The sequence below is a fragment of the Chanos chanos genome, chromosome 1 (genome assembly GCF_902362185.1).
Source record: "Chanos chanos chromosome 1, fChaCha1.1, whole genome shotgun sequence".
NCBI classification, from domain to species: domain Eukaryota; kingdom Metazoa; phylum Chordata; class Actinopteri; order Gonorynchiformes; family Chanidae; genus Chanos; species Chanos chanos.
Genome location: NC_044495.1, coordinates 35,301,998 through 35,321,864, shown reverse-complemented (window position 1 = coordinate 35,321,864; position 19,867 = coordinate 35,301,998). Strand labels below are relative to the sequence as shown.

Genomic DNA, 19,867 nt, shown 5'->3' with positions numbered 1-19,867 from the left:
TCCCTCTCCCCCAACAAGCCTCATGGTTGACTCATTTACATAATGTTTCTAATTGACAACTGAACTTGAGTGAGGAAAGGATTAAGCTGTGTTCAGATCAGTGTACTCTCTGGTCAGTGGAATGAATGAGTATACATGACTGTCAAGTACAAAGAATGTTGAAAATTGCAGCATTTTTAAGGAGCTATGCCAATCATGTTTGTTAAGAGATGTAGCAAATGCTTACACATGGCTGATGTTAATATCCCTTGTTGATATGATCAGTGTTTAACGGCAATTTAATTCAGCAAAGTATTGATGTCTTTGTTTCACTGCTCTACAGCACCTCAGAGGATCTAGAGAGATCAGAAACATCCAACTCATTGGACAAGCCCGAGAGACAGGCAGTCCCTCAGACCAATCACGTCGATGGCTTTGCTGCATCGGAGCTGGAGGAGCTCCATCCTGATCCAGCCTTTCTGGAGAAACATGAAGTCCTTGTTCCAGAGGAGGAGATCCAGATCCAGGAAGACTCTCTGTCACATAGGGAAGTTCAAGAGATACGGGGCAAATCTCCAGCTCTCAAGACAGAGGAGGTGGAGGTTGCCCTCCAACCCGGATCAGCACCAAATTCTCGGAACCACTCACAAGCTCCATCACGTGCAGGTTCAACACTGCCACCCATGCTGAGAAATGGGTCGGTATCTGAGCATGACAAGGTTTTGGAGAATTCAAGGGGACCTACACCACAGTATGACTCCCAGATCCAGACACAGAGGAAGAATACTCTGGAACAGGTTGAACACTGGGTCACGGTACAGAGAGCAGAACAAAGAAAGTAAGTTTGAAAGATGCACACATACACAGATATTTTATGCATACAGAATTCATTGCTTACACAAATATGATCAGTAAGACTATTAAATTGAAGGTCATTAGATCATTTATTGTCCCCTAATCCAAATCTATTTTTCACATTTTTCTCCCACACTTGCACTGTGTTGTAGACTTTTGGTAAACAGCTTCCTCTATGGGATATAGAGTATCATACAAACAGCTGAGACAGACGCCTGCTTATAGATAATGAGTCCGCAGCTTTAGTCTTCAAGGGCCAGTATTCTGCTCCTACCTTTTCTCTCTTTGACAGTACACTCCAGCGCCGAACCCCTCCGCTGCACTCAAAGTTAAGCGCAGTAGATCCTTACCAGTCCCAGCCAAAGACTCTTCGACAGAGTCTTCCTGTCTCGTGGAATCAGCTACCAAGTGACTACAAGTACGCCCAAGACCGCATTAGCCACTACCAGATGACACATGGACCCCTTGCCAAGGATGCCACCGTGTGGCGACTCTACGAGTGGCAGCAGCGACAACGCTATCGCCATGGCAGCCCTACTGCACCTATATACACCCCAGCTCCAAACTACGCAACCGCCATCTCTGCTTCCAGGACCAAGCCACTCCAGCCCCGCTCAATCTCAGTCCCGCCCACCCCAGAGGACATCCCTCCGCCTGGACCCCCTGGTGGCAGGGTACTGTCACCCCTGCGCAGGCCACACACACCTGCCGACAGGGTAACAGTGCGGCCACAGGAGGAGAGATCCACCACTGAGGTGTCGTTTTCTGGTTCTCCCCAACGAACGTTGTCGCGTAAGGTAAAGTTTCACACTGTTTGTTCTCATTTGCTTGTCTGGCTAAACCATTCATATCTGAGTCAAGTAAGATTTATTCAAATATGAGCATGTTGGGATTCATTCTCAGACTCTAGACATTTGACAGTCGTCCCATCATCAGCAATGTCGTAACTGCAGTTGTTATTGTATTAGCACTGAGGCAGGAGTTAAAGCTTCAAAAAGTGAGGAATTTCAGTGTCAGTTTTGGTTAGCTGTTTCTTGCACAAGTACATACTTAGAATCAAATACTATGGAATAACGTGCACACTTAATGTACAACTCAACAGTTTGGAGAGTAAACATGTAATAAATTAATTGTACTACCTCTGTTTCTACTTTGAACTGTAATTTTTCAACAATTCTATTCATGTGGATGATTTTCTCTAGTCCGCCACAATAGAGAGGCGGTCAATGCCTCCATCAGGTTACATGACGCATACGGTCAGTGCGCCAAGTCTTCATGGGAAAACGGTAAGGCTCTTTACATAAAGACACTTGGCATCATTTCACTGTCATTCTTACTTCAGTGAAACTTATTGAGAGGAACTTCATGATTTTCTGCTCATCAACTTTCTAACTGCCATTGTTGGTTAAAGGCAAAGTACACCAAAGGTTAGACCATTAGTAGCTTTCTCTTGTCTTGGAACTGTCACTTTGCAGCAGCAGAAGTGGTGCTTTTACCAATATAAATAACCTTCTGTTCCCCCAACTCCACCCCACCCCATGCCCCTACCCCCGATTGGCCCAACATCCTCAGCCAGAGGAGCTCACCCTGCTCCTCATTCAGCTCAGGAGGCACCAGGCCATGATGGCAGGTGTACGCAGCCACACCTTAGCCCACCTACAGCAGTGCTCCACCCGGGCAAAGGTCAGGGCTCAGCCTGGAACATCAGGCTCCTGGTCTCTGATTGGCTGCAGTAAATGTGCCATTAGCCTTGCTGGCCAATGGGCCCTGTGTGTGGTTTGTACCTACATGGCTGTGTTATTCATTGTTGTATGTAGGCATGACAGCTCTGTATTTTAACCTTTATTTTGCAGCGCTATATGTTGGCATTGAGCCATGCCATCATTCTGGTCCTTTGCTCATTTTTGCATATGATTTTGAGTTGAAAGTCTGGCTTGGTTTGCATAAAAGATGCCCAAGGCTGTTACTTCTGAGCTCTGAGCTTAAAAAAGAAGATGTCAGGCTTCTGGCTGAATGAAAGTAGAGCAATATGGAAACCACACTCAAAAGTCTTTATCTTGTGATGCAATGGCAGTGACACTATTGATGTATAATTAATACTTTGGCCAATCGTAACAGGTTTTTGCAATATTATGGCTCTAGCAAGCTAAGCTAAAGGTATCATGTGACCCTTGAAAGTGATTCGATGGAACATGTTGGTTGTGCATAAAGTAGTTGTAACAGCAAATTAAGTTCCCCTGTGTTATCACTTATGTTCATTTCATGTGCAAACGCAGGCATTAAATACTTGCAGAGATAGTGGCTGTTACAAGAAGAATTAAAAGCTTGTTGCTGGTCTGCTTCTAGAACATCATGCATGGCAGATTTCCAATGCTGTTGGCAAAACAATGCAAATAAGATTCAAATGTGCTAAAGAAGTGGGCCTGTGTAATGGCTAACTCATTAATGCGGAAAAGGGCTCTAACAAAACCATGCTCTGATGCAGATGGAGCTAAAACTGACATGATATTTATTTTAGGTAATCCAATGATCTGCCCTGTCCCAAGACTCTCAAAATATTTCCTTTCCTTGTGTCTTTTTTCTTTTCTTTACAAATCTGAAAGGACTGGAGTGAAAAAACAGTTTGATAAATTTGCGCTGGACCTTAAACAGCAAAGGGAAGGAGCAAACTGAGAGAATTTGGGCAGGAGCAATCAGACTCCACTCTGCATGTAGGGCTTTGATGACACAAATCTTATTCATACCTAATATTTGTCCACTTCTTACCTGTAGGTTGATGACACCTACGTGCAGCTGAAGAAGAATCTGGAATATCTTGATCTAAAGGTGGGACCATGTGAAGCCAAGCCGCTTTTAACTCCTACTTTTCTTTTTTGCTTCTCTTCAGTGTCCCTACTGTAATTCCACTGTCCGCAGCCTCTTCCTGCTTGAGTGTTCTGGACTAACACACTAACACTGTGGAGATATCACAACTTAACAAAACAAAGATACACATAAGAATTATGTTATCCATTTAAGAACTGAAAATCTGTGTAAAATCTGGGCAGTCCATTTTAGACATTTCTGAGATTTATTTATTTATTTTTTTATCATCCTCAGAGTTCCAGAACTTGTCTGGATAAGGGACACTCTTGTTTTTACCCAGAACTTTCTATCTCCGTTTGTCACAGATGAAAAGTTTAGAGCCGTTGATCCTCATGGTGCACAGTGTTTTGCAAACCTGCACTACTACTTCGGGGGGTTTAAGGCCCCTCTGGAACGTAAGCACTGCCGGCATCTAGGGTGTCAGTCATCCCATTGCTTAACAGTGTGAGATGTTGAATGTGTCCATAGTTTGTGTTAGCTTTGGCCTGCCAACCCCTTTCCTGCCCTTGCCCCATGTGATGCTATGGTTATGTGTGATTGGTCGATTGGTTGATTGGCAGTTCTGAATGGACAACGCAGTGCATGCATAGAAGCAAGGACCGCGGGCCTTGTCGCCGGCTGATTTGTGTAAAGTAGAGTATGTGCACCATTACTAGGGCATCTGTGGAAAAGAAAGATGGTTTTCTCTGCTTCTTTTGATATACGAGTCCAGGAACAGTTCAGATGTTATTCAAGGTCTAGTAAGGCCATTGAGCATTGTTAGACATATCTTTCTATATGTTTCTTTTTTATAGGGTCACAGCGTACGTGTGTGTTCTATACTGTTCGTATGTCAGCATGATCATCTGAGGGCTTGATCTTGCTCAAGTAACTAACAAAAGAGAGTCACTAAAGCCTCAAACTGTTCCACATCTGCAAAGCTCTTTGTTGATGAATGCATTCTTAAAGTTCATTGTGATATATTTATTTCTGTTCTGTGTTGTTTCTTTTTTTCAAAAGTCATCCTTTGTTGTGAAGCTTTGACAGATAATTAAGTAATTTATTAGATATTGTACAGTGCCTGGTATTGAGTATCTGCGTGTGAATGGTCTTTCAGGTGGCTGGAAATGAAACGCTGATAGGAAGAACAGCGAAACCTGTTAAGGTGGCAGAGAGTGATGTGGATGTGAGTATGGAAACATGGTCTATCTTCTGTGCAGCATTCAGTTTCTCCTAACAAGATAATCTCTCAGAAGGATGGTCCTCTAATTGTACAGGTGCAGGTTCGGGAGAGTAATAGACATTACTTTTAAGAGATGCTCAAATCCACTGAGCATAGTTTCACAAGCACGTTTCTGTTCATTTTGGTGTAAGAGACAGGATTTCTTTGAGAACAGATTAGCTGAAATGTCTTGAGGGAGATAGAGCAAAAAGTAGGAATATTTTGGGAGCAGTTCTCTTTCATCTCACTTGAAAGAGAAAAAAAAAAAGGTTGCACAGGCAATTAAAAGGCTGTCAGCTGGTGTCACGCTCCCTCTGGCTGCTCAGTGGCAGTCACAAATGGTCACTCTGGGTTGTAGGTGTTCAGGCAGGAACAAGTGGAGTTAAGTGATTGGCTGTGTTGTCCAAGTGTTTAATAATGATGCTACTCAGCACATAGTGTGACCAACACTGATGGTCCTTTATGAGGGTGTGTGTGGGGGAGGGGGGGGGGGGCTGAGGCATGATTTCTGTTTATAATTAGCTTTATTATCTCCCTGTAAATGAACATTCATAGGAATTTTGGGAACAGCACGATCTTTTAGATTAGCGCATTTGATTAGAGCAATTTGCTTAATTAATGTAAATGGGAGAATTTGACATGGCATAACATTAATTAGGGAAGTGAGTCAGACTTGCACAGTGTAACAGGAGAGTGCAGAATGGTTGTTGCTATGAAATAATCTACAGAGTGAAAAAAGTCTTATCTAACAGATTTGCTATTTGTGGAAAGAAAGGTGATGCTTTATAAGCAGGGCCAGTGTTACTCTGTGCCTCCCTCTGCAGGTCACACTGAGTCGACTCTGTGAACAAGACAAAGTCCTTCAGGAACTGGGGAACAGGATCAGGTCCCTAAAGGAGGATAAGGTACCTGTAATTTTCTGTACTGCTTCGATGGGTAGAATTGTTAATCAAATATAAAACTGTCATGAATTTTGATTAAAGAAAAAAATAAATATATAAAATGACCCAAGCATGAACTGAATTTGAGCTCATTTTCTTAACGGACTGATCTAACCTTGAGTTGAACCTCAGTCATACATTAGCTTTCTGACATTGTTCTTATCCCTGACCAGAGACAAATTTGTCTTTCCACATGAATTCCTAAAGATGATCTATGGCACATCTTTTGCACTGAAATTTGAACCATGATCAAAGTTATCTTGGGTACATTTGTCTACAGGGACGGTCTATCCAATCTTCAGAGTCCTTAGTGTTTGAACATTACATACCATATCATACTAGCAAAGCGTAAAATCAGAGCTGCTCATATCAGCTGTGAGGTTTGTCTGGTCTAACTGTTATTTCTGTGTTGTCAGGATAAGCTGGAGTCAGTGTTAGATGTGTCCCACCAGCAGCTGGAGCAGTACCAAGACCAGCCAGCCCATGCTGAGAAGATTACCTACCAGCAGAAGCTGCTGCGGGAGGACCTGGTGCATATCCGCGCCGACATATCCAGAGCATCCTCGGTGAGACTTGTCACAAATACCAGTTACCTGTTCACTGCTTGGTAGATAATGTTTGTTCGGGGCAAAAAATTATTTTGATTTGTTAAATCTGGCCCTTACAATAAATCTGTATACTGTGTGGTAAGAACTTGAAGTATAAAAACAATTTCCTATGTAAATTGTACCTCGGTCTAATGTTTCAATTATGGTCATAGAGTAAAAAAGGCTAAAAAAAGCAAGAGAATTGTTTTTCTCAGTTGCCCTGGTCATATCAATGTAGGACCTTTGGACCATTTAATAGGGGTCGGTCAGATTGTCTCGACTTCTGCATTGTTATTGCACACTGAAGATGGGTTTGTGCTGTCTCTGTCTATGCTGGAGTACTTAGTTTCCAGCATTCATGAATATTACTGCCAATGCACTCAGTGCCATTGGATTGGTTCACAAATCTCAAGGAAACGAATGGCCTACAAATAGGCTCCATGCACAGACTCATTCAATGTCAATCAATTTAAAACAGTTTGCAGAGAGTACAGTCTCTTGTGTTCTGTGTGCTCTTAAAGCAGCCAGCCGTGACTGAAGATTTGTTTGTGTTTGTGTGTGTGTGTGTGTGTGGGTGTGTGTGTGGGTGTGTGTGTGTGGGTGGGTGCTGTTTGCAGGAGATGGAGAGGGCATGGGAAGAGTACAGCAGGCTGGAACAGGCAGTAGAACAGCTGAGACAGGCCCTGCAAGTCCAGATGGATCAGTGCCCAGTCCCTCAGGTCAGTCTCTCCTTTGTGGTTCATCAGGCATGGCTTAATCGAGCTTAGATCTCCCTTAATCACTCAGTGTTTAGACATAAATTACATATTAATACACACACACACACACACACACACACACACGCTCCTCCCTCTCTCTCTTTCAATGTCATTCCATACTTCCTTCTAAAAGAGGGACCCAGCGAACTGAACATACGTACTGCAATCCAGCCGTGTTTTGCCTACGTGACATAACATATTTTCTTTGTGTTATGCATGAATGCATGCGTGTGCAGGAGAAAAACCAGCTGAAGAGAGAGCTCTGGAGGATAGAGGATGTAATAGCAGGACTAAGCTCCAATAAAGCCAACTATAAAGTCACTGTAGACTCCATGCAAAACCCAGGTGAGGAAGGGATGCATCAGTGTCTGCTATTGTTACATATGCTTGAACAGGGAGAAAAGAAATAGAGGAGCCCACGCAGACTTTTCTCTGACATTTGATACATTTTAAGCATTTTCAACAAAGTGCCAGACCTGAAGTGTTTTCAAATAAAAGAACTGGCTGAATTAATTTTTCACTCATTTAAATTCATGATTGCACATGTTTCAGGTAATGGTATTACATAAAGGTGGGACTGATTTGATTATGCTGCTAGCTTTATCTCCCAACTAATCCACAAAATATAAAATGTACCGTTTGCTGTTTCCCTAATGTGTATCTGAAACCCAAGTGCTTGCTTAATAAATGCACACAGCTAAAAGACATTTAATTATATTTGCACCATTTTTTTGTGTGTGTATGTGTGTGTGTCTGGGTTTGTGTATGTGTGGTCAGAGAGAAAACTTGTGCCTTCCCTGTCTTCAGTGCCTTCTCGGAGTGCTACACCTGTGGGTGGGGACATCCATCCTGCTCAGCGCAGCCTCAACTCTAGCCCCGTGCCACCATCTAATGACTACTCCACCACCTCCTCCCATCAGCCCCTGCTGCACCCATACCCTGTGCCAAGTTGGGTCTGTATCACTGTATCTTATCACCGTGTCTGTGTCACTGTTACCATTTAACTACTATTTCTAGTTACCATTTAATTCATTGGTTACTATTTTAACTTGTTTTTACTGTGTTGGATTGTAGCACCATGTGACTACTTGTGAAAATAGTCATAAATATCCAGATATGGTCTCATTTTAGATTAGTGGCTGTGACAGATGAAATATTTAGGAGGCACAACATTAAAATTACTCATGGTGCAGCATAGAAAGGAAGTTCAGAGAAGTTTTGTTTTCACCGTTTTGAAAAGCACTAAACTTTGGAACTTCACACCTCAAGTATATGTGAAATAGAAGAGGTGCCTCCAAAGTCCCTCTTTTTAAGTGATTTAATAGCCTAATTATATGCTTATTACTAACTTAATGATACAAGAAATAAAAGTTTTTAAGACCTATTTTTAATGATTGAATTTGTTCCTTAATCCTTGTGCTGAGCTATTAAACCGTGGGGTTAAAGAGTTCATGTGGATCTCAGCGGATATATGTATGCATATCCACAGCCTGCTGTTTATTACCTTGTAAAACATATTCTGATGTTTTAATTGGTCAGTTGCACTAAGCTTTGTGTGAGCTTTATTGTGAGCAGACAGGGATATCAACCACAATGCATGTTTGTGCATAAATTACATGTTAATACGTTTGGCTCTACAGCATAGAAAGCTTTCATAAATCTCAGGCTATCGCTTGTCTAAAATGCTGAGTTCCTGATTTGCATGGTATGTTGTGAACATACAGGCTGAAGATGCAGCCCCGCCCAGGCCTCCTCTGCCCCTACATTATATGATTGAGGATCAACCCCCTGCTGTGCCTCCTCTCCCTAAAGAGGCCACAGTCATCAGACATACATCTGTACGTGGGCTCAAACGCCAGTCTGACGAGAGGAAACGGGATCGAGAGAGCAACTACATCAACGGAGACTTCAGGGTCAGAGAGCTGACGTAGTGTTTTACACACACATACACGCACAAACGCGTGTGTGCGCGCGCACACACACACACACACACACACACACACCTCAATTTCTTATTATTTCCATTCACGTGTTGTACTGCTGAGTGTGGATTTAATAACTTCATCAGATCACACTGAGTCACCATTCACTAAATTAGCCATGTAATCACATTCTATTTTTTAGTCTAGTTCATAATCTAAAAGAAAGAAAGAAAGAAAGGCATAAAAAATAATGTATCACACAGCATAAAATTATGCAATGATGCAGTTCAATACATTTATACAGAATCTCATATTTTCTCAGAAGTGCCTTATCTGTCCAACATTAGCATCAGTGAAACTTAACCGATAGTTTTTGGGCTTCCAGGCCGAAATGCGGTCCTATCGGAGTGAACCAGAGTTGCCTGGAAGTGCTCGTGGCTCAGAGATTGGCTACCAGACCCTCCCAAACAGAGGTACAGTCCAGATCCACTAACGATCCTCCACTTCAACCCAAACACACTCTGGGCTTCAGGTCTGACAGATGACCAGTGAGCATTGATCAACCCTTGATTTTAATATTAGTAATATTAGTATAGGAGTGCATGTCTTTCCAGTTGAATAACTGCAACATCACAGGAGAGAGAATCAGATAAGTGTTGGTTCCCTAGTGCTGATAATCACTAACATGTTGTAGTCTATACCTCAAATATGTGCATAGGTAATGTACTGTTTAATGGTTATAACACAGAGCTTATTCTGTAATATAGTCTGTGAAGTTCGATTCGTGTGAGATGAAACTGTTACATGTTTTTATGGTGACTCAGATCTGTCCAGCTCGTCAGCCAGGTTAAGGCAGTCCTACACCACGTTACGGAGAGCAGATTCAGGCTTTGACATGAGGGTGAGCTCTCACACTCGTGGTTTTGATTTTTTTTTCCTTCCCCTTTTTTCCTCAGCCTAAAAATATTATATTTTCTTAAAACAAGAATCCTCTGGATTCTCAGTCCAAGTCCTGATGGCCACTACATTCAACAATATCACCACAAGACATATAAAGCCAAATATCTTTTTCTGACTCCTTCCCATCTTTCTCTCTCTCTCTCTCTCTCTCTCTCTCTCTCTCTCTCTCTCTCTCTCTCTGTCTAGGAGAGACCAAAGAGTGCCTTAGAGAGACTTTGCCCACCTGAGCTTCAGCTGCCTCAGACGTCTCACAGGGGGAGGATGAGCGCGGAGGAGCAGTTAGAGAGAATGAAAAGGCACCAGAGGGCGTTAGTGCGAGAGCGAAAGCGTAACCTGAGCCAGGGCGAACGCTCCACTCGCTCCTCCTCCTCCTCCTCGCGCCCCGTCTTGACTGACTTGGGACCAGTATGTTACCCCTCCTTCCCCTGCTGACTTAGGGACCTTCGCTATGCGCCCTCAGGGCCAGAGCTACTGCAAATCTAACCTGCTAATCCTGTCCTGCTCCTTTACCCCGGCCTTACCAATGGCAGTGGCTGAGCTAGGCATAGATATGTGCTTGTGGTCTCACTAGGCCAAGCTGCCAGCCACAGGGATGGGCTGTGCAGAGGAGTGCTGAAATGCACAGAGATAAAAAAAAAAAGAGATGAGAGCAGTGATGGCACTATCCTATATTGGATCCCCTGTAAGCTTTTGTGCACAGACTTGTGAATGTATTCCAATGTGAAGGAAGAGGGAAACCCTTAAAGCTTCTGTCTGCCTTGCTTATTTTCTCCCACAGCAAATTCAAAAGCTCATTTTTTTTAAAAAAAAATAAAATGTAATTTCACATAGATTTTTTTTCCATTTACACTTTTATTTATAAAATCATTCAGAACTATTTTCTGACTATGTTTGTAGATTTATATTTTGTATAAATTTAATATGAGAGAGGAAATGTTTACTGTACTGTGTGGTTTTAATCTCAATTCAATAATGTGAGTGATTTGCTCGTAACAAAGATTGTGTGTTAGATCATTTTTAAAGAAACCTCATTCTCTCTCTCTCTCTCTCTCTCTCTCTCTCTCTCTCTCTTTTTTTTTCTCATGCTGACCAAACCAGCAAAAGTGCCTGTTCACTTTTAATCATTCACAATGACTGCTCTTTAAGGCATCACAATAATCATAGCTCAACGCGCTGCTTGCTGCTGCTGCTGCTGCTAATGTCATTACTTGAGTGTCTGTATACTGCAAGCAATACCAAGGAACCGTCACTTGAATGAAGTATTTTCTCAGAAAGTTTTTCCTTCTCTAGGCAACAAATCTAGAAATAGAAATAGATAGATTGGTCTGTTTTTATATTTGTGGTCTAGAGAATCACTGGAATACATGGAAGGGGGATGTTGGCACACAGCTGAGCAATTAAATTCACACGCACAGATATATGTTCAAACCTCAGGATGGCTTACTGTTGGAAGACTCATAACTAAAACCATTCATGACTGTTATTGTCCTTAGTATTCATTCTACGGCTGTAAGTAAGGTTAGTCTGAGTTATTTTACCTAGAGGACATTGATGAACTTCCTGGATGATTAAAGATTGCTATAATGATCTTGCAGCCCCCAGTGCATAGCTTACATAGGAGTGGTTGATGATACTCTATTGGGGTCAAAGGAGAATTTGGTGATAGATTGGAAGCTTAGTCAAATGACTTGTCTGTTCTGGTCCTGGAGAAGAGCCTACTCCCCCAACATTGTTGTATTGCCCTATGGGAAATTCTGACTGAGATTGTTTCAAGTTCGATAATGAGATTTACATATGGCTTGCTCTCACTGCCACGGATAAGGACATTTCTTGAGTGCTGCTGTTGAAATTACACATCTAATAGCTAACTTAGTCCCCGGGGTATCATCACCAAGATGTTAGTTGACACCAAAGTTGATCATACCAAAATTTCTGCAGTTCTTTCTTTGTTGTTAAGACCTGTCTGATAGCCCAGTTAACCAACATACATCAGTAACTTTGTTTCTCACAGCCTTCTGTTGTGTGTGAATAACCCAATGGCAGTGTGATTACTTCGTACACTATTACAGTGCTTAACTGCTCGTGGATGTTTTCTGTTCAAATTTTTCCTTCACCACGTCAATAATTTTCACCATATTTGTTGGTAATTTAGTAGCGGACTGGTTGTGATACTGTGTTACTTCATGATTTTAGGTCAGAAAATTCTGTGTTGTGAATAGCCCTATTACAACAAGTGGATCACAGTAATACTCACTTTGGAGCCCTCACAAACAGTAGTGTGTCAGAGCACCTGGTATTCCAGCTCGTAAAATTTCTAATGTAGAGGTTTGCACTAAAAAATATCTAAAATAAAATAAACAAAAGATTTTTGAATAAAATTATATGATGATTGTGTATTTCATTACTGGCATTGTATGGCTGAGTGATTTCTGAAGCATGTGGATGAATGCCGTTCTTCACTGGGAAACTGCATGCTGGTGTGTGGAGGGTCACTTAAAACACAACTAATTAACACAGTACATGTACATGACATGTTTTACATCAGTTCTTTTAGAGGAGAGCACTGTTTAAAAAAAATTCAGGGAAGATTTTAGGTCATTACAAGTGCATGGGAAATTTTGCACATCCACACACGTACACATGTGTGCGCGCACACACACACACACACACACACACACACACACACACACACACACACACACACACACACACATCTGACTGTAATGACTGTCTGAAGCCACATCTGATCTGTTTGAGCTTTAATTCATAGAATGTACTCAACCAGGCTAAATCACAGGGTAACTCTTCCATATATGCTATCTGGTCTGCTTGCCTGTAAGATGCTTTCTCCTTAAAAGCAGCTACTAGTAAAACAAAAAAGCCCTATGTGCCTATTCAATTACAAGAGAAAAATCATCTTCTTCACTCTCACTCTGCAGACATCTTTTAACTTTTTTAGGCTGCAGCTGTTAGGCCTTGATATATACAAAACAAAATGACATTTACTGTATTACAAAGTTTGTGTGATTTACCTGCTCTTTGTCATCTTTCTGCACCATAGTCAAGCCTGGAGCAGGACATTGATTTGCAGATGACGGGCCGTATGGTGCAAGGGGAGGAGCGGCAAGGAGCTGAGGGGCGGGATCAAGAGGAGCAGGCCCCACCCTGTGAAACACAGAGAAGTACATCTGATGATTGGCTCACAGTTGTGGCCAAACCCATGAAAGTGCAGGACTTGGAGCCTATAGACTTTGATTTGGATCTCAGCAGGGAGGTATGAGACCATGGGCTAAATCTGATGTTTTGATCACTGAACATCTCCACATTTGTTGTTTTTTGTGATTGTCCCATGCAGTACATGCATGTAACTTGTTTTATACTGAATGAAACAATAACCTTTCCTAAAACCAAGTGGTTGGTGTGTTGAAGTCCTGAAGTCCATCCTCCATCTGAAGTATTTCCTCAGTTTCACTGACTGCTTTGATAGAGTCTCTTCTTCCAAGACAGACCTTTCTAAACTTCTGTTCTCTTCTCCAGTTGTCGATACCAAAGAAGGTGGCAATTCCAAAACGTTACATTGATTTGGAACCTGAGGAACCTCTCAGCAAAGAGGAAATGGAGACCCGTTCTCGTAATGTGGAGAAGATCAAAAGCCTGCTGGCCAAGTCCAGGTACTGGTATTTAAATGTTTCCTCCTCAAACTACATAACAAATTAGTGATTCATTTCTCATTAACAAGGCACCACAACTATAGCTACATTCCAAGCAATAATCAGACAGCTGTTATTAGGGGTTATATGTGCAAAAGCACACCCACTGAAATCACAGGTATTAACAAAGATAAAACTACACCTACTGAAATCACAGGTATTAAAAAAGATAAAAGGAAAGTTGTCAGAAAATCCATGATATAATTTATAGTGTTTTTGACCATAACTGAGATGTTTTGAGTGACAAACATACTAACCCAAGACATAAATCAGGAGTTTCATGTTGGCCAAGTCATATATTTTTGATGAACGTGTACAGTTGTGTGTTGAGGCCATGTTAATGCGTGCCCTTGCCCATGTTTCCAGTGGCCAGGCTGTGCCGCTGCCCAGAGACCCAGAGCAGCTGGACTTCTCAGACTTGGATGGTGCATTGAAGCACAATGAGAGAATCATGAGCATGCCCAGTGCCTTGGCGCCTGAAGCATCCCGGAAGAGTAAGGAGGTAGCAGGTGAGTGTTTTCATTTTTAGGATGTTGTGGATGCAAGACATCACTATGTCTTGAGCTTTAGGGCTTCATATTTGGTGAATTAAAACACACTCATCTGGGCAAAAGGTACCAAAAATTACTTTAAAATACTGATAGCTGTCTATATTTAATAATATCTGACTCATAGCTGATGTTTTTTTATATATACTTTCTTGAAAAATCTGATCTTATTTAATCAGCATTGAAGTTGAGTATGAAAGTGCACTTAAACTGCAGTTAGCGAGAGATTCACACTCACCCTGCATTATACACAATTTCTGCCATCTCATTAGTTGTTTTTCTCATCACTTGTTGTTCATAACTCAGTGAAATAACTCCCCATGTCTTCTTACTTTATCGTATCTCCTTAATGTACAGAGAGCCAGAGCTGGGCAGGATGGTGAAATTATATATTTTCACCACAGTTCATTTTCGGTAGGATGACTCAATGTCTTGGTGTTGTGGGTGTTAATCTTGTGCCTGTCTGATGCTCCAGGAGTGCTTTACTTCACTTTTCTCTTGCTTTAAGTCACATCATGGTTGCCCCATAGGTACTTGAGACTGGGCCAGAACTGTGGATACGAGCCCTGTCGACTGAAAGATCCACAAACTAGTTTAAAATATATACGTATATATTTCCAGTTCAACAAACCTCATAGCGTATGCCTGCATTATACTGTGAAAGACTCAGCAGATTGTTGACTTAACTTAGTCTTCAATTAACAGCGGGGGGACTTTAAAGAAGGTGGCTTTAACATTGCTTATTTCCTCCTTTCTTTTCCTGATTTGTAAAAATTAAGGGGTATAGATGGAGTTGGTGATGGGTTATGTATAATGCCTACCAGTCTTTCCACTATTTCATTGCCTCTGGAAATTGTTAGAACGTGGCTAATCTTTTATGCCTGCGTCTTCCCATACTGTTTTTCACATTAAGATATCATAGTGTTTTGGGGGAAGCTTCTTAATAAAGGGGTATTTTTTATTGTCATCAGAATGTTGTATCCATTCCTTTTCTTCTTTTTTGTATTTGTTCAGCTGTGGTATATTCTGTGACTGATTTGTATGTTTTGTGCCTTACAGCCAAAGCCATGTCTGAAGACTGAATTATGCCTTGTCCTGGACATGAGGAAATTATAAAGTATTTTGACAGGATAAATATTTATAGATTTTTCAGTCTCAGCAAACACTTCAGAACTGATTTATAACTTAAACAAGACTTACACTGCAGAGAAATCTTTATTAATGTTTGCATTTGAGACAGCTATGTCTTGGTAATAATATATAAATATTTTTATAAAACAAAAAGCATGGATTTTTTTGTGTGTTTGTGTCACTTAAAATAGCTAGTGATTTTCTGTTTGCATAATGAATCATAATAATGCAGTTTTTGTTGTGTTTTCTTTGAAATCACAAACATGAATCGTCAAATATTTCTCATATTACCTTTTTAAATTATATTCCACATCAAATACACAAATCACTGTTTTCTGTTTCCCATTGTTGGTACATTGTCAGTATCTCTTAAAATAACAGTCACCGTCTAATGACCCTAAACATTAAGAAGTCAAAAGCTTATACGAATATTTGTGTGGGTTTTTTTTGGTTATGTCTGTAAATATCTTCATATGCAGAAATGTTTATCATTCTTACTTGTCATAACACTGTTCTTTAATAAAATGACTGTCACAACAAAAATGCTTGTAATTTCTTACATAATCCCAGATTTTCCCATCAAGAAATTCATGTATTGTTATGACAGCTTTATAAATGATAGTAGCCACAGTAACTAGTTCTGTAATGCTTTTTTAAGTAGCTGCCAGCATTCGTGCCTGGCCACATACAGCTCTTGGACTTGAATGGTTTTCCCTGGTGCCATCAAAAGTAAGGGTCTGGCAGGGTACCTTGAGTTTTTAATCTCTTATTCTCGTCGAAAGGTTATTTGCGACCACTGTCTGTAAATATTGAAGGTGTCCTGTTCAAGCAAGTGCGTGTGTGTGTGTGTGTGTGTGTGTGTGGGGGGGTTCATTATTCACCATCTGATTATGCCCAAAACAATCACACTGGAAGTACAACACCATCTTCATTTATTGAGCTACTAATATTGACCATAAGATTAAAAAAATGAATAAAAATGTGATGATATCTAAATTTATTGGTAATCAACAGGTTGGGAATACGCACTGGTTACACACAAAGGTTTTTAAAGAAAACATTAAATTAATTTAGGTTGTTTCCTCATTGGATAATGACTGACAAGGCTTTTAGATTATTTAGAAAATGACCTTGTACAAAAGAGAAAAAGGACATACTTCTCACAACTAAGGCCTTGCAGACCTGAATAGTTTAGCACAGGCAAAATTATGATCACATTTGAGGGGAACAGACATTTTGTAAAAGAACAAAAACAAGCATTTTTTTCCCAGCAAAGTACAGTTGACTCTCTGGAACATGTATCAAGCTAAACGGATATAAAAATCCACAGTTAAACATAAAAAGGTACTTTCCTCTCCTTACTAAGATGACTTGACAAAAGCCATTTTATAAGTATTTTTCTTGTCCTCCTTCGGGTCGGTCTGCTCTTTTTTCTCGAGCTCGGCTTTTGGGGAATCACTTTTGTCTTGTGATTCCTTTAGTTCATCAGAGGGTTTCTCTGGAGTTTGTAAACTGGATGGTTGATCAGATTCACTGCTCCTCTGGCTCTCTGTGCTTGGCTCGGGCTGTGAGGACGACAGGGAAGAGCCGAGTGTTAACACAGACTTTTAAAACTCAGAAAACCAGAAAAACCATGTGACCATCCTGAGTGCAGACCGCAGAGCTGGGTCCCCTGTGTGATAAACTAAAGCAATTTACTGTGGCTCTAATTCACTACCAGTTTGATCTGTATCCATCCATATCTCTTCCATTGGTGATAATCCTCATGTCAGCCATCTTGTGATGCAGACAGCTAAGAAACTGTATTTTTTTTCTGCTGTGCTTCTCCATCTGTGCCGTCAACATGTAGGCAAGGATGTCATTCGTAAAGACGCTGCAATGGTTCATCAGTGAATAGGCTAACTTAACAATAGCTTTCAGTACCACTAGCCGGATATCATAAGCCTGAATTATTAGCCCATGGTGTAATTTTCTTCAATGAAAATCTAAACAAACCATTTTTTATTATCCTACTGTGATTCAAAATTCTGGCCTGTAAAGTTTGGGTCTGTGAGAATTTTAAGGCACTAAATGTGAGTACAAACAAATGAAAGGTCAAAAAAGAGACACAGCTTCTTCAGTGTTGAATTTGGGCTTCGGTATCACATCGTCGCCAGAACAGTTTTCTCTTACCCAGTCATTTTTATCTTAAAAGGGCTACACACACTTTTAGTGTTTCTTACCCATCTTGGTCAGGCCCTCACTCACCTCAGTAAAACCAAGGCCGCAGTGTCTTCTGTTCCTGCCTGACAACTTCCCATCCATACCCTGTTGGAACTGGTGCTCCAGTTCAGAGTTTATCTTCTTATCCTCATCTCCTGTGGAAAACACACAGCATAATTCACTTCACATACGCAGGTGTTTTTTAAACTTGACATCCACAAGTAAAATGACGAGAATGAAATGCTGAAGAGTTTGCTGGACTGGGAATGGAAAATGCTGACACAAAGGTGTCACCGAACCAGTACTGCTAAGAGAGAGAAAACATTCACATATTCAAACATAAATGAATATGTATGAGTTATGTGCATATTCATACATACATAAATAAGTCGATGTCTCCAAGTGCAGAGACGAGTCTGTCAACCTTTTCAGTGGGAAATGGTCGACATGCAGTTTGATTAAACTTTTCATACACGTGAACTGCTAAAGCTGACATCATCCTTTCATGTTACAACTTTTGTCATATACTTCAAGTGATGATCCACCTTTATAAGCTTGGGTAGATACTCTAAGCAAAACAGAGTAAAAATTACATCATACGAACCACTGCGATGGTAAGATGTTGATTTGTGATCTCCAATGACAAGGCGCCCAGTGTGTTCTTTCTATCAATAAATATAGAAAATACTCTGTCAACACATTCACGTCCCAAATTCATGAATATTACTGCATGTCTGTGATAGGGAACATTCAAAGGAACACATGATGAATGAGCTAAAGAAGAGGGTTCCACCGGCACCTGGATTAAACTGGCAACAAATAATACGTGTATGTATTGTAATGGAATAAGGTGAACGCCGCAGCACTGAACGTTATACTGTACGTCACACAGATTTTGTTTTAAATTCAGAACCAAACGTACTAAGTGACTTTCTTAAGCACTCCTGTCACAAGTTGGATGAGTGCAGCTGCATAGCATCGCCAAGCGACGTAACGAGCTTTGAAGTGACCGCTATTCGCGCGACGACACCAGCAGCTACACAGGATCCCGACCATCAGGGACCACCAACCAGCGGTGAGAGAGAGAGAGAGAGAGAGAGAGAGAGAGAGAGAGAGAGAGAGAGAGAGAGAGAGAGAGAGAGAGGATGCTTGGGTCACTCAACCGCTGAAGGGAACACAGCCCATGGTGTTCCCTGAACCATTCTAAACCCCCAGCAGGTCCAGAATAGCTGTGATTCAAACTCTACATCCCACACGTAAGACGCACCTCTGCACTGAGAGACGGTGACTTACAAAGCACATATTCTAGTTTAAGTATAATCACCGCAGCTGCAGTTGTCTTTGGGCAGTTCGTGTCCCTGGCTGGTACAACTATGAGTTAAGTTAAAACCTACCTTCCCTGCTCCCATTAGCCTCAAAAACTTCTGTTTCCGCTCATCTGTCCCCAAATCTGCAGATTCCCACTGGGTGGATCCTAGCTGTGCATGGAAGGAGACGATGACAGTTTGCATTAAATCTGACCACACTACAGTTGCCTTAACTCCTAATAAATATCCACGGCTCAGATTGGAGCTAGCTGGTGAACTAAACAAGCTCAGATTACACTTAGCCCAGTTGCTACTAACAGATGGCATCGGTGCAGCTGGAGAACTGAGCTAAGCTAAGATCCCAGAACAATGTTTAGCGTCACAACGCTGAATACAGCAGTTTAAAACCAAATCAGATGTAAAATTGGTTCTGATGGTTCACAACGTTCCGCAGTTTGGCTTTGGTGTAGCTAGCTGTACAACACCTAGCTGGGAAGCTAACTAGCAGTCAGTTGTTTTCACAAAGTGCATGGTCGCGCTCTGCTGTATTATCATGGCTAACACATCACTATCTCTTGCCATACTGTCGTCATATAAACATACTTCATCGGGGGATGCAGGACGTTTCGTTCCTTGTCGCTCTTCTGAAGTCATTTTACACCGCAGTTCACTCTGTAGACATCGCAACGTTCTCACCGCTATCTAGGCGCAAGCACTTTATGAAGAGATATTCTATGTTTACAGTAGCACTGTGGGTAATGTAGTTTTTGCGTGAGAGAGTTTTTATGCGAGAGATCAGACACCCTCTACTGGTTTTTCAGACACGAATTCAACGTGGATGATTCTGAAAAGGAGCACGTCACTCAACAAGGTCTGAGAAATGTTCGAAATATTTAGAGCC

General features: G+C 41.3%; 2 protein-coding genes across 3 annotated transcripts in view; one reads left to right on the top strand and one right to left on the bottom strand.

Annotated features, from left to right (window-relative positions):
- plekha7a (pleckstrin homology domain containing, family A member 7a) overlaps positions 1–15,529 on the top strand; it is an 80,109-nt gene extending 64,580 nt beyond the window's left edge. Inside the window, exons 10-27 of the mRNA XM_030772698.1 lie at positions 323–817; positions 1,127–1,631; positions 2,037–2,120; positions 3,607–3,660; positions 4,796–4,864; positions 5,725–5,805; positions 6,258–6,407; positions 7,046–7,147; positions 7,423–7,531; positions 7,964–8,139; positions 8,911–9,099; positions 9,494–9,581; positions 9,933–10,009; positions 10,255–10,473; positions 13,130–13,342; positions 13,606–13,739; positions 14,145–14,287; positions 14,684–15,529. Coding sequence (XP_030628558.1) covers positions 323–817; positions 1,127–1,631; positions 2,037–2,120; positions 3,607–3,660; positions 4,796–4,864; positions 5,725–5,805; positions 6,258–6,407; positions 7,046–7,147; positions 7,423–7,531; positions 7,964–8,139; positions 8,911–9,099; positions 9,494–9,581; positions 9,933–10,009; positions 10,255–10,473; positions 13,130–13,342; positions 13,606–13,739; positions 14,145–14,287; positions 14,684–14,709 — 2,914 coding nt within the window. The 3' untranslated portion in view covers positions 14,710–15,529. The remainder of the gene's footprint in view (positions 1–322; positions 818–1,126; positions 1,632–2,036; positions 2,121–3,606; positions 3,661–4,795; positions 4,865–5,724; positions 5,806–6,257; positions 6,408–7,045; positions 7,148–7,422; positions 7,532–7,963; positions 8,140–8,910; positions 9,100–9,493; positions 9,582–9,932; positions 10,010–10,254; positions 10,474–13,129; positions 13,343–13,605; positions 13,740–14,144; positions 14,288–14,683) is intronic.
- Positions 15,530–16,473: 944 nt separating this feature from the next.
- c1h11orf58 (chromosome 1 C11orf58 homolog) lies at positions 16,474–19,654 on the bottom strand. 2 transcript variants are annotated; one of them, XM_030784769.1, is made up of 5 exons: positions 19,570–19,654; positions 19,054–19,137; positions 18,264–18,324; positions 17,705–17,814; positions 16,474–17,022 (listed from the first exon to the last, which is right to left on the bottom strand). In XM_030784769.1, exons 1-5 carry the CDS (start codon positions 19,618–19,620, stop codon positions 16,819–16,821), a joined length of 510 nt encoding a protein of 169 aa, XP_030640629.1. In that variant the 5' UTR covers positions 19,621–19,654; the 3' UTR covers positions 16,474–16,818. The 2 variants fall into 2 exon arrangements, with proteins under 2 accessions (XP_030640629.1, XP_030640637.1); XM_030784777.1 differs by lacking the exon at positions 19,054–19,137.
- Between the last annotated feature and the right edge of the window lie 213 nt (positions 19,655–19,867).

Bases quoted from the DNA above. Each gene is read 5' to 3' on its own strand.
- c1h11orf58 (XM_030784769.1), bottom strand. From the start codon at position 19,620: ATGACTTCAGAAGAGCGACAAGGAACGAAACGTCCTGCATCCCCCGAT. The intron at 19,138-19,569 runs GTATGTTTATAT...TTCCATGCACAG, and splicing joins GTCCTGCATCCCCCGATGAA to CTAGGATCCACCCAGTGGGA. The intron at 17,023-17,704 runs GTGAGTGAGGGC...TCGTCCTCACAG, and splicing joins GCGGCCTTGGTTTTACTGAG to CCCGAGCCAAGCACAGAGAG.